We start from the raw sequence: 13,554 nt of genomic DNA on the forward strand, positions 1-13,554 counted from the left end.
TCTGTTAGGGAGATTAGCCTGTGGCAGAGTGGAGCGACAGATGATGAGTGGTGGGTATGGCCAGCGGGTGCTGAGCGAAGGCAGAGGACAGAGAGACAGAGGGCTACACGAGACAGGCAGACTGGACAGACAGACAGGCAGGCAGACTGGACAGACAGACAGACAGACAGACAGACAGGCAGACAGGCAGACAGACAGACAGACAGACAAGACAGACAGACAGACAGACAGACAGACAGACAGACAGACAGACAGACAGACAGACAGACGGACAGATGAGCAGACCCAAACTGGAGAGTTTGGATAAACGGTATGTCACTTTTGCTGATGTCTATAGTTACAGGAGCCTCCAATTTGACATTCCCTCCACCAAACATCGGTTTTCTGCTTTTTTTCCCCCCTCTCTCTCTTTTTGGCTTCTCTTTGACCTCCTTAAAAGAACAAGCTATGTTTCCCAGGGCCCAGCTATTTGAAGCTCATAGTTTTGGTCATCCAAAGTTTTCTGTTCCAACTCAAGCCGTTCAGACAGTGTCCCCACTTACATTTCCACAATGGCCGGGTCCTGGGGGCCAGACCATAGCCGCCCTACACTCTGCCCGCAGCTGAGTTGCCTCTGGCAGGACCACTGCATGCTTTGTGTGCTGGTTCTGGCCGCCGATCAGGGAAACCCCAGAGTCTCTCCATGGTGAATGTCCGACGCGCTGCCAAGAACATTATGCAGCCCTTCAATGGCTGTGAATAGCAGCACACTACAGTACAGCAGATTGGAGAGATGTGCAATTCACCCCAGCGCTAAAATGCGAGACCACGATGACACAGAGAGAGAGAGAGTGGTAAACTAAACTAATCCCTGACATGGTTTGTGTTGAGTCTTTGGAGTCTTTTCTGATAGACAACAAACAAAACAAATGCAGCTTCTGCTACATTGATTGTTGTACAGGAAAATATGAACACGGTTGATAAATGAAGTCGCTTGGCACCATTAGTTAACTAAGTCTAAATATTACTCTCTCACAGGCCAGATGAGATTATTCCATTCAGGCAAACAAGCTGGGCAGCAAACACATCACACACACGTTTTACACACAGTCTGTTAACGTTGTTAATGTTTGTTAATGTTTGATTATTTCGCTACAGTTAAAACAATCCACCGCACTGATAGCACACAGAATAAATCAAATCAATAACCCTTCTCTTGATGTCTTTCCCTAACACTTCTCTCCCGCGTGACCACACTGTGATCGCAAAGGATAACGGCTCGGGGTCTTAAAGTCTCCTGACCTTTGCCCTCTTTACTGTTGCTTGCTTGTAACGTTGGTGATTTAGGAATCGAAGCTTATCCTCCTTCTTTGCAAGTTACTGCGGAGAACGGCGTCAGATAAACCGTCCCCCAAAAAAATGTAAATGTAGGATGTAATCAGAGTTTTTATAACCGTTATCTATATTTGGTTCGGATGGGAACATCTGTGAATTGATTTCACCGTGTTCTCAGTGTCACACAGTGAACGGGCAGCTGTATATTGTAGTGGGTGGATATCAAGATGACTCATATCATCAGCTGGCGGGCAGCTGGCGGTGCTAGCTGCAGCATCGGCCTATCCCGCTAATCTCACGATTAGCCTTCGCTGATCCCATCAGGACTGCCTCGATCTGGGGTGCAGAGCCTCAAGGTTTTATCCTGCGAGTGGACCCTCCCACACCCTGACCGCACCACGCACAAATGTGGCACGCAACACGCGCACACGCCCCAAACGCCCCAGACTCAGTTACACCCCGAGTCAAATACTCGGCCTTCTTGCGATGCTTATCATAGAGGCGACATATCCCTAACACACAGCCCACAGAGCAGCGCCCCCGTGCTCGTCGTGCCTAGGCCTGTCCCGACCCCCGACACACACGGCCCTCTGCTGCTGCAGCAGCCCGCTGTCTTGGCAGAGGGTGGTAGCGCTGAACGGGGTCACGGGGGTCAGGCCCAGAAGTCAAGGGGGCAAATTCTGTGCACTTCTGACACCGCGGGGGCGGGGGGGGGGGGGGGGGGGGGGGATGGGCAGCAGCCAAGTGACATGCCGTGACAGGCCTCAGGGCTTTCTTAGAGGAGGCGCACATGGAAAGCACCCAGGCAGGCAGGCAGGCAGGCACACACTCGTTGCATGGCATGGCCTACGTGACACGCGTGTGCAATGCAGGCACACACCCACACACACGGTGACACACCTGTCAAACGGTGGATCTGATGCCGAAAAGAGAAGCTCGGCACCCGACTACCAATTGCACTTCTGCGAATCTGTCCTTGAGGCGCAGTTCCGCGAGATAGTCGTCATTTGCATACAGCATGCAAATGAGACAAGGAAAACAAATTGTGTGTGTGACTGTGTGTGTGTGTGTGTGTGTGTGTGTGTGTGTGTGTGTGAGTGTGTGTGTGTGTGTGTGTGTGTGTGTGTGTGTGTGTGTGTGTGTGTGTGTGTGTGTGTGTGCATGCGTGCGTGCGTGTGCATGTGCGTGTGCGTGTGTGTGTGTTGTGTGAAGCTCCACCAAGGCAGTTAGTTTAGATCAGTGGTTCTCAACATGGGGTCCAGGCCGCAGGGACCACCACGGGTCCTTGAGGGAACTGTTAATACTCCACATTATTTAAATTACAAGACGTTAACATGATTAGAGAATGTAGAAGACTGACTATTTTGATCATAACTTCTCTGTTATCCTCTACAGACAGTCATGGAATGCTCATGGAATTCTGGAAATCATATCATGTCTAGCATCATAACAATATTCTCAGATTTAAGAGGAGATAGAGTCTCATCAAATGGGGGGGTCGGTGTTTCTAATGTGAACTAAATCAGGGGTCCGTGACATGAACAAGTTTGAGAATGGCTGGTTTAGATGGTTTCACGGGCACTGACTGGACACAGGAAAGAGTTGAGGTGGTTTTATGGGCACTGACTGGACACAGGAAAGAGTTGAGGTAGTTTTATGGGCACTGACTGGACACAGGAAAGAGTTGAGGTGGTTTTATGGGCACTGACTGGACACAGGAAAGAGTTGAGGTAGTTTTATGGGCACTGACTGGACACAGGAAAGAGTTGAGGTGGTTTTATGGGCACTGACTGGACACAGGAAAGAGTTGAGGTAGTTTTATGGGCACTGACTGGACACAGGAAAGAGTTGAGGTAGTTTTACGGGCACTGACTGGACACAGGAAAGAGTTGAGGTAGTTTTATGGGCACTGACTGGACACAGGAAAGAGTTGAGGTAGTTTCACGGGCACTGACTGGACACAGGAAAGAGTTGAGGTAGTTTTATGGGCACTGACTGGACACAGGAAAGAGTTGAGGTAGTTTTATGGGCACTGACTGGACACAGGAAAGAGTTGAGGTAGTTTTATGGGCACTGACTGGACACAGGAAAGAGTTGAGGTAGTTTCATGGGCACTGACTGGACACAGGAAAGAGTTGAGGTAGTTTTATGGGCACTGACTGGACACAGGAAAGAGTTGAGGTAGTTTTATGGGCACTGACTGGACACAGGAAAGAGTTGAGGTAGTTTCACGGGCACTGACTGGACACAGGAAAGAGTTGAGGTGGTTTTATGGGCACTGACTGGACACAGGAAAGAATCATCTTACTGATGGGAAAAAGGAATGCTGGAGGCAATTACCTCCCTGACTCTGTGTCCACGGGTCAAAAGGGGACCGGCCATAAACGCCTGGACACCAACAGAGAGAGACCTCTGACCATGCAGGCCCTGTTTCACTCTCCCTGCAGCCACTAACTTCAGCTGATGTTCGACGCCCGCGGTTGTTTAAATTGCAGCACAATGCGCTTCTGTGTCGAGGCCGGACAACAATACACGTATTCATCCAACACTCACATATAAGGAGATTGTCATGGCAAACTTCAGGCCATTTTTAGTATAAGAGAAAAGAAGCGTCAGAATGACTCATCTGTAGATAAGTGTTTCTCTGTGCTGCTACATCTCTGTTCCTTTCAGCGGCATATAGGTTCAGGTATAATGTAACACACCTGCTATTACCACCACAGGCTCCTCACACGGACCATCTCAGAACAGCGATCATTCCAAGCGGCGACACTCAAGAAGCCATTTTTTTGCTGCTGAACATGTTTGACAAGCTCAACGAGAATATAAATAAACGCTTGCCAAATAGATGCTTCCCTGTCACCGTTCAGACTCGGCCCCAACACATTTTTGCCAACTTGTCTCTCGATGCCAGGGCGGCTGAGCACAGCTGAGGTATGATAAAGTCTAGAGAATGATGTCATTATATTGTAATCTATTCACTGTAGACCTACATGGCAGAAAATTGCCCTATAAAAACATCTAAATACAAAAAAATTGTTTATTTCTCACGTTAGTCAGACATCCTAGCCATCATAAATGAATAGACTGTCAGTAATTGTACATAAAAGGGTTTTTCTTTCCCATTCATACAATGCAAGGAATTTTTCAGCTGTTACAATGTAGCTTGAGGAGAGTTGAATGAAACGGTCTGGGATGTACCATCACAGTTTAGGGGTGGTTGAAGGGGTTTGGGCCGTCCTAAGTATCTGTAAATGGAAATGTGGCAAATGAAATAGTATGTTGTAGCGTCGGGTCAATGCGTTTGTTTTTATGTAAACATGCAATCTAGGTCTAATTGTGTGTTTTTTGCGTGTCAAAAATCCATTCGAGAATGAACCCCCCCCCCCTATCGTAGCAGCCGGTTGGATCGTGCCAAGATGATGTTACAGACAGCCCTTTAAAGTCCCTGCCTTCACTTCCGAGATGAAGTAAGTAGAGCTGCACCGCACAACGAGACGACATGGACTGACAATCTCTTTCGCTACAAAGTATCCAGTTATATACAAAGGATATGTTGAAAAGGATACGTGTGGATTCTGGGATGTTTCGTGGAGTCGGAATCGAGGTCCTTTCTTATTATCCAAGAAGTCTACGTTAGGACGTGGCGTCTACGGCTCAACTGAGGCAACTTGGGCTGATTTTGCTGCAGAAGAAACTCGGCATTTTGATTCTTTATTTTTCGTTTGTTTCTCCGCGCGTCGAAACGTCAAGAAAAAAAGGAAGACAACCTGGACTACTCTTTTGAAACCGGAATGGTTAATCATCCCGAAGGTCTATTCTTCTACATCGAGATGGATCAAGCAGCCCCAGGTAACGTTATAGGGTTAAGCCAGGCAGCCATTGTCTGATCTGCGGGGGGTCAAAAACGTCTCCTTATGTGCTCCTTTGCTTATTCTTTTCTTTGTCATCCTCGCATTAAATAGCCAGAAATGAAGCTGACATGTGACAGATGCCGTGCAGGTGTCTGTATAACGTTATAATAACCTGGTACTTGGCGACGCGCTCCCCCAGTGGCATTGCCCAGGCATGCATAGCGCAATTCACTTGCCGATTACGTAATACTCTTTTGCCAGGGACCAGGCGCAGTGGCTTGCCTCTTTTCTTTTGTCCCACCACATCTGACAAACTTTGGGTAGCAACACGCAGCTACTTCGCACCGCCTCGCCAGGCCAAGTCAAATGTCAATGTGCATGTCTGCGAGTCAAAAGGGTGCATTTTGAAGGAAAGAGTGTTGAGGGTGCGTTAATAAACGCCGCATGAAACGAGCGCTTTGTTCTCCGCTGCAGCCGACCGTGCTTAATTTGTGTGCTCGCTTTGAAAGTAGGCTACAGGCAAGCAGGCTAGACAGCTCGTCTCATGACTTTTTTTTTTTTTTTTACAATCGATTTATTATATATCTCAACATTTTCCAGTGGACCACTGCATTATTACATTTCCCTTAACAGTGTTATAACAGACTTATAACATGTTATGCCAAAGATCTAACAGTAATCCAATAATAGATTTCAGAAGGATACAATACAGATTAGCACAGCAAAATTGTACTGTACGTCCTCATTGGGGATATTAAAGGAGTATTAATGATTCCATAGGACTATAAGATCATTATAAAAACTCATGCATTGAGTGCCACAGACACACTATAAGGCCCTAAGGGAATAACATACTGCATGTTATAGTGATTTGTCCATCAAGGCAGGCCATTTATGTATATACTGTCTGGATTGGCCACTATATTATTCTATAGCTAAACTAGGGCTGCTACAGTATGATTATTTGGCTTTTTCATGTCATTTGAATATCTGGCTCTTCTCTGTTACTGTTCTGTGGATGTGGGCTTTGGCAGGCAGTGGAGTTCTTTGGCAGCCGGGGCAGAGAGGAAAGGTGTGCAGATTTCGTTTTGCTGACTTTAGGAGTCGCAGCGTTTGGTCTTATGTGCTGCCTGCCACTGTGCTGTTGCACCTGCCTTTAGTTTATTTTAAGGTCAGGAAAAAGAGGAGAGCGGATGGAGGGAGAGAGCCACATGTTCTGCTCTCTGAGGCTGCTCTTGTATTCTCCCTCACTGCCTCATGAAAGGCACTTTTGTCCTGCAGTGAAATATATCGCCCTTCACCTCCTCTTGATGCGGTTTGCCCTCATTTTTTCATTTTTTTTTGGGGGGGGGGGGGGACGCTCGGTGCTTTGGGCAGTTAGATTTTTTTTTTCTCCTTTAAGGTTGATGGAAAATTTATGAGGATCTTGAAGAGTGCGAGGATTATAAAGAGAGAGGCCGGGAGAGGTGGTCTAAGAGGATCAAAATACATATTTGATGTATTTCAAAACCCTTCGGCATACTGCTTAAAGAAGGCACGGGCAAAGTTTAGAAATTGGAATTGAATCAACTTAAGAGTCGTAGTAGGCTATTGAATGCCTAAAAAAAATGAACCGGTGAAGAATTGGGAAAGCACACAGAAAAATACATCTTCAATATGTTGTTGACCTGTTGCAGAGAAATTATGATTTACTGCAACAGTTGCTTTGTCTCTGATGGCCAATTTCTTGGTAATGATGGGGCCACTGATACCTGCTGGAGACATGCCTGGGCTTGTCGGGAGATCTTGACAGGCCTCATCAAGCAACATGTGTGAGAGAGAGTGTGACGGAGGGGGAGGGGTGTGTGGTGTGGGGGGGTGGTGGTGGTGGTGGTGGTGGTGAATCGAGAAAGCAAATATTGTAATCCCACAAACCACCAACACACACTCTAGCCTGGTGTCTGCAAAGGTCACACAATAATGACGGGGGGGGTCATGTTTGCAGAACTTCATTGAGAAATCGCAAACACATTCATGCATTGATTGCAATTATTGACGGACCTCTTTCTCGGAAACTGTCATCCTGAACCTTTCCATTTCTTTTCTTCTCTCGCCCCGCTTCTCGCTCTCAGCTCTCCCTCCCAGGTCAACAAAGCCAGTGTCTTCCACCATGAACAACAACGGCCTTCCTCCGCCGGTGTATCCGCTGCAGGACGCTGAATGGTACTGGGGAGACATAACCAGGTAACGTATCTTTAACGTATCTTCACCTAATCGTAACTCTTTTCAAGCCGCTGTCACAGCCTTCTCAAAACCGCAGAGAATGCCGCCGAGTCAGGCTCTGTCTGTCGTTGTTTGTTTATCTTGTCGGCGCTCCTCTCTGCGTGTGATTTTAACCGTCGACGTTTTTCCCCTCCAGGGATGAAGTCAACGAGAAGCTCCGCGACACACCTGACGGGTCCTTCCTCGTGCGTGACGCATCCACAAAGATGCAGGGAGACTTCACGCTGACGTTAAGGTAAGAAGAGGGTCCCCCCCATACCGCACTACGACAAAAGGGGCAGCAGCGCTAACGGGGTTTACCTGCTCTTCTACCCGCACGACCATCTCATTTTGCACCTGGCTGCTTTTGCCTCCTCAGGAAAGACGGCCACAACAAGCTGATCAAGATCTACCACCGCGACGGGAAGTACGGCTTCTCCGACCCGCTGACCTTCAGCTCCGTGGTGGAGCTCATCTGGCACTATCAGCATCACCCGCTGGTGGAGTACAACGCCACGCTGGACCTGATGCTGACCCATCCTCTGTCCCGCTTCCAGCAGGTTAGTCAGCAGCACCCGTGCCATTTTTTTCTTTGAATAAGAACGTCAGCTAATACAGCCTAAAACTGCAAAAGTGTTGCAGTGGAAAAACTATCACCGATGGTGCCATTTTGTTCAAGTGGAGGGATGTGGAGTTTAGAGATATTTGACGGAGCGATTATTTTTTGACATCAGGAGGAGCAGCCGGTGAAGGAGGACAGCGTCGACGTCGCCGGGAGAAAACTCAAGGAGTACCACAGTCAGTATCAAGAGAAATCCAAGGCGTTCGACCGCCTTTACGAAGCCTTCACAAAGACATCGCAGGTAAAGACAAATACATGATGGGAGCGTGATGTCCAGAACATGTCTGTGCTAAGAGACCAACATATCACCTCTTTTCAAAAGAGCTCAATCTGCATGAAGCCATCTCTTGAGTCACCCTGATTTGCCCATTGTGACGCAGGAGATTCAGATGAAGAGGACAGCAATTGAGGCCTTCAATGAGACAATGCTGATCTTTGAGGAGCAGTGTCGTGAACAGGAGCGCTATGGAGAGGAGTTTGAGAGGAACAATCAGTCTGAGGGAGCCGAGAAGGATCTGGAGAGGTACTTGATTTCATCCTGGTGCAAAAAAAAAAAAAACTCACCATAAGTGGATACACACACACACACACACACACACACACACACACACACACACACACACTGGTTTTTCATCCCAGCAGTTGTTTGATTTGGAGGCGTGTAGTTAAAGCCCGTGTTCTCAACTCTGCGACCTTTGCCCTCCTTGTCCAGCTTCCTGATTAATTATGAGAAGCTGAAGTGCCGTCTGGGGGAGATCTACGACAGCAAAGTCCATCTGGAGGAAGACCTGAGGACCCAGGTGGAGGACTACAGAGAGACAGACAGGAAGATCAACAGCTTGCGGCCTGACCTCATCCAGCTACGCAACATCAGAGACCAGTATCTCAAGTGAGTAGCGCCAGAATGAAGATTTTATTGTGCATACTAATGCTCAGGCACGGCCCGTTTTTGGCGTTTTGTGCTAAATGATTGAAAGCTCATAAAAAGAACAGATCTTCACTCTTATTATTTTGTGTTAAAATCAAGTCTTTCTTCGCTCCTCTCCCTCTCCACCCCCCTCCCTCTGTGTCGTCTCATCGTGCTGCAGCTGGCTGAATCACAAAGGCGTGCGACAGAAACGTATCAACGACTGGCTGGGGATACAGCACGACAGCCTCGATGAGTAAGTCGTCAAATGCTTCTCTCTTCGAAGTCACGATCCAGAGTACTGCAACCAGTGTAGGAATTTAGCCAGGGGCAAGGGCAAAAATGCCCCCAAGAAATCTCAGAATGCCCCTAAAAACCATTGACCAGAGAGACAAAAATTGCCCCAGTATTTTGATCATTTTATTTTCATTCAATTAATTTAATTTCCATCTCTAACACACACTCAGCACCTGCAAGCTGGTTACCAGAAGACGCAGATAAAGAACACACACACACACACACACACACACACACACACAAACAGCGCTGTAGCAGCTTTTTTGCACTAATTACAATTTTTTAAAGTGCCCTCAACATTTTATAAATGCCCCCAATTTTAGACAGTGGGGGCAAAAGTTTCCTCCAAAATATTTTTAAAATGTCCTACACTGACTGCAACCCCCAAACTGGCAAGTAAAACACAGAGTTATTGAAGAGCTGTTGAAATATGGCGGTCGTTGTCTTTGCAGCACCTACGTGCTGAAGGGGGACGAGGCGAAGCTGCCGCACCACGAGGAGACCAACTGGTTTGTCGGCGAGCTGAGCCGGACTCAAGCCGAGGAGATGCTGCAGGGCAAAGCTCCCGGAACCTTCCTGATCCGCGAGAGCAGCAAGCAGGGATGCTACGCCTGCTCTGTTGTGTGAGTACTAAATTATGGAGAGCTATATCTGGAGAGCGGATCAGCTGTGTGACTAATATTACACACTGGCGCTGTTTTGTTGTGCGAGGCGCGCTCGTGTTAACCCGATTGCTTCTTCTTCCTCTGCGTTCTTTTCAGCGTGAGCGAAGAAGTGAAGCATTGCATGGTCTACAGCACGCCGCACGGATACGGCTTCGCCGAGCCCTACGACGTGCACTGCTCACTGAAAGACCTTGTCCTGCACTATCGGCTGAACTCCCTAGCGCAACACAACGACGCCCTGGACGTTCGGCTGGCGCACCCGGTGCACGCCGCGGCGCCCGCCACGTCCTCGCAGCACACAGACGAACACAAACTCCTAAAGACTCCAAAACACACGGTGGGGCTCTCGCCAGCCGCGCCGGAGATGTAGTCCAAACGGAGAGAAGAAGAAAGGACATGTTTACTGTATCCTGCGAGAACGACTCCCGTCGAGGTGCATTGTTCGCTGAGAGGAATGTGTGAAATTTGCACTAGAGTGATTCCATCGGTTTTTGTGAATGGGATTTCACAGATTGAAGTGGGACCGGAACTTGAATGTCAGCTTGAACTTAGTTTTTTGTTTTTGGGGTTTTTGTTTTGTTTTGTTGTCTCGATAAAGACTGTTTCGTCTTTTAAAAGATTTTTTTTTTGTACTTCATATATTGCCATTTTGTTAAATGGACATCTTCGTGGTGGGGGGTGTTGACGAAAAAAAGCTCACTGACATCAGGTGCTACACCTTCTCTTGACTTCAACTTTTTACAATCAGAGTTGATGTCGCTAGAGATACCATGTCCATCTCCCGGGTTAAAATTCTATTCAATTATGAAAAATTTGACTAATTATGTGACTTATATATTGGATTACTACTTAGTGCATTTTGTGAGATAAAACGGTGCTGTAAACAGGCTGATTCTGTCATACAGGTCTGGTGGACCAAACCATTTCTGGGTAAAAAGCCACATGTTGAATGATGTGAAGGGTTGTGGTGCATCTTGACAATTTAGCCCCTTTCTTTACGAGACATTCAAACACAGTGGGAAAATTATGTAGCATTAACATCCTGTAGAATACCATTGTAAGAGCATACTCAATGTTATATCCATTGACCAAAGCACTTAACAGTGAGCAAGAACACATCCCTGTTTAGACCGGCAATTACATTAGGGCAAGGGGGGGGGGGGGGGGGGGTGGCATTTCATGTACACCTGCTGATGTGCTGATCAAAACATAACCTGAAGTACTGTATGTTATATTCTGTTACTCAAAGAAGTATAAGCTTTTTGTATTCTATATATATTTTTTCTATAAACATGCCACAGAAGATGAAAGCTTGAAGAAAGTGCAATCCAACAGTATTTCTATTGTTGCAGTGTATGACGATGATGGCGGCGAAGGTGATGCTGTTATGAGAGGTTGACATTTGCCACAAAAAAAATGCACTCTCTCTTTGGTGGCGTCGGTATGATGTGGCCTCGTATGTTTGTGTGAACTGACGAGAGGTCCGGAAGTATCCTGCCTCCATTACTTGAACTGTGGCATTGCTCGAGCTATGAATGTTTCTCATGACATGCAGCCTACATAGCTTAAGGGGAAAGGAATCCATGTTGAACTTGGCACATTTTTCAAGTTTGAGGACAATAGATACTCTGTACAGAGAAACTGTTCAACTTGTTTTTGAGGTTGGTTCATGGAAGGTGTTTTAGCCTCTTTTTAAAAACTCTACTGGAGGATTGAGGAAGCTCCTCGGGTGAAGCTAAGCAATGTGAGATCTTGACCTTTTCTTGCTGAAAGACAATAAACTGATGAGGGTTTTGTCGACTTGTGTAGTCCACTGCTCGTTTTTTAAATTTCTGATGGATATTATGCAATATGCACTACACATATATTTCTTACAGTGCTGATAGATACTATGCAGTATGCACTACACTATCTTTTTTTTTTACAGTGCTGATAGATACTATGCAGTATACACTACACTTTATAGTGCTGATAGAGACTATGCAGTATGCACTACACTTTACAGCGCTGATAGATAATATGCAGTATGCACTACACACTATATTTTTACAGTGCTGATAGAGACTATGCAGTATGCACTACACACTATTTTTACAGTGCTGATAGAGAATATGCAGTATGCACTACACACTATATTTTTACAGTGCTGATAGAGACTATGCAGTATGCACTACACTTTACAGCCCTGATAGATACTATGCAGTATGCACTACACACTATATTTTTACAGTGCTGATAGAGAATATGCAGTATGCACTACACACTATATTTTTACAGTGCTGATAGATACTATGCAGTATGCACTACACACTATATTTTTACAGTGCTGATAGAGACTATGCAGTATGCACTACACTTTACACTGCTGATAGAGACTATGCAGTATGCAGTACACTTTACAGTGTTGATAGAGACTATGCAGTATGCACTACACATTACAGTGCTGATAGATACTATGCAGTATGCACTACACACTATATTTTTACAGTGCTGATAGATACTATGCAGTGTGCACTACACACTATATTTTTGCAGTGCTGATAGATACTATGCAGTATGTACTACACACTTCTTTTACAGTGCTGATAGATACTATAGTATCAGCACAGTAAAAAAGATAGTGTAGTGCATGCTGCATATTATGCAACATGCACTACACTATCTTTTTACAGTGCTGATAGATAAAGTACTATGCAGTATGAACTACACTATCCTTTTTTTTTTTTTTTTTTACAGTGCTGATAGATACTATGCAGTATGCACTAGAAACAATTGGAGGATGTGCCGGTATGCAACTATGCGATGACAACCACAAGCTCTAAGGGCAGAATATTTTTATTCTCATATTAACTGACTCATGTTTGGCTACTGGGGGCTGATGTGCAAGACTATTGATGCAACATAATCGCACATTTTTTAGTGATGTCATCTTTTCACTGGGCAACAACAGGGTGGGAATTACATGGAGGCCCCTCCCTCTGGCCGGCGATGCCCTGAGATCCCTCCTTGGCAGCTGTGCCCTGCTACCAGCCTGCTACTGTCAGTTGCTTTAAAAGCATCAGTGGTCTCAGTTTAATGTAGCCTGCCCTATGTAAAGGATGTGTAACTGGCTAATTTTAACACCACATTTCAGAAAAATCACCCTTCATGATGGCAATAGAGCAATGGCCTTTGTGCCCTGGCATGTCCTATGTGGCCTTGTGCCCTAAAATAAAATTGTGACGCTGAAAGCCAGATGGCCTGGCCCCTAAAATGACGAAATTCCCACCCTGCTGGGCGAGTTATTGCATAATTTCAGTAGCATGGGAGAGGATAGTGACCACATGTAAAATGCACTCCTACCATATCCAAGATTGACCATCTGTCCGTAGCGATGCCAGTAGTGTAGTCCCAGGAGCTTCTCCTTGGGCCGGTGGCGATATCATGGTGATGAGACAAGCAGAGCGGGTGCAGGTTGGGACACCGTGGACAGATGGAAGAGAAAGGAAGCGATAAGACAATAGCTGGATATGTGCAGCCCTTTCCCCTCTTCGGTTTGGCAGCTGTGTTGAGCCACTTAGGAAAATTGGGTCCATAGAGAAAAAACAAATCAAACGTCCTTGACTAAAAATAAATTGAATTATTTCATAATGGGGTGGGGTGGGGGGGTGGGGG

General features: G+C 46.3%; 1 protein-coding gene across 1 annotated transcript; it reads left to right on the forward strand.

The window, feature by feature from the left end:
• Nucleotides 1-4,787: 4,787 nt before the first annotated feature.
• LOC310797251 (phosphatidylinositol 3-kinase regulatory subunit gamma-like) lies at nucleotides 4,788-11,700 on the forward strand. The gene is made up of 10 exons (XM_083659609.1): nucleotides 4,788-5,166; nucleotides 7,280-7,391; nucleotides 7,567-7,665; nucleotides 7,789-7,969; nucleotides 8,144-8,272; nucleotides 8,412-8,554; nucleotides 8,744-8,920; nucleotides 9,120-9,194; nucleotides 9,688-9,858; nucleotides 9,997-11,700. The coding sequence occupies exons 1-10, from the start codon at nucleotides 5,109-5,111 to the stop codon at nucleotides 10,268-10,270; spliced, it is 1,419 nt and encodes a 472-aa protein (XP_083515735.1). The 5' UTR covers nucleotides 4,788-5,108; the 3' UTR covers nucleotides 10,271-11,700.
• Nucleotides 11,701-13,554: the final 1,854 nt, after the last annotated feature.

This window comes from Poromitra crassiceps (genome assembly GCF_964638095.1).
Source record: "Poromitra crassiceps genome assembly, chromosome: 23".
Classification (NCBI taxonomy): Eukaryota; Metazoa; Chordata; class Actinopteri; order Beryciformes; family Melamphaidae; genus Poromitra; species Poromitra crassiceps.

What these genes read in the sequence shown, in the direction of transcription:
- LOC310797251 (XM_083659609.1), top strand. Translation starts at nt 5,109, where the DNA reads ATGGTTAATCATCCCGAAGGTCTATTCTTCTACATCGAGATGGATCAA. An exon ending in TACTGGGGAGACATAACCAG is followed by an intron (nt 7,392 to 7,566) that starts GTAACGTATCTT and finishes TTTCCCCTCCAG; the next exon opens with GGATGAAGTCAACGAGAAGC. An exon ending in GACTTCACGCTGACGTTAAG is followed by an intron (nt 7,666 to 7,788) that starts GTAAGAAGAGGG and finishes TTGCCTCCTCAG; the next exon opens with GAAAGACGGCCACAACAAGC.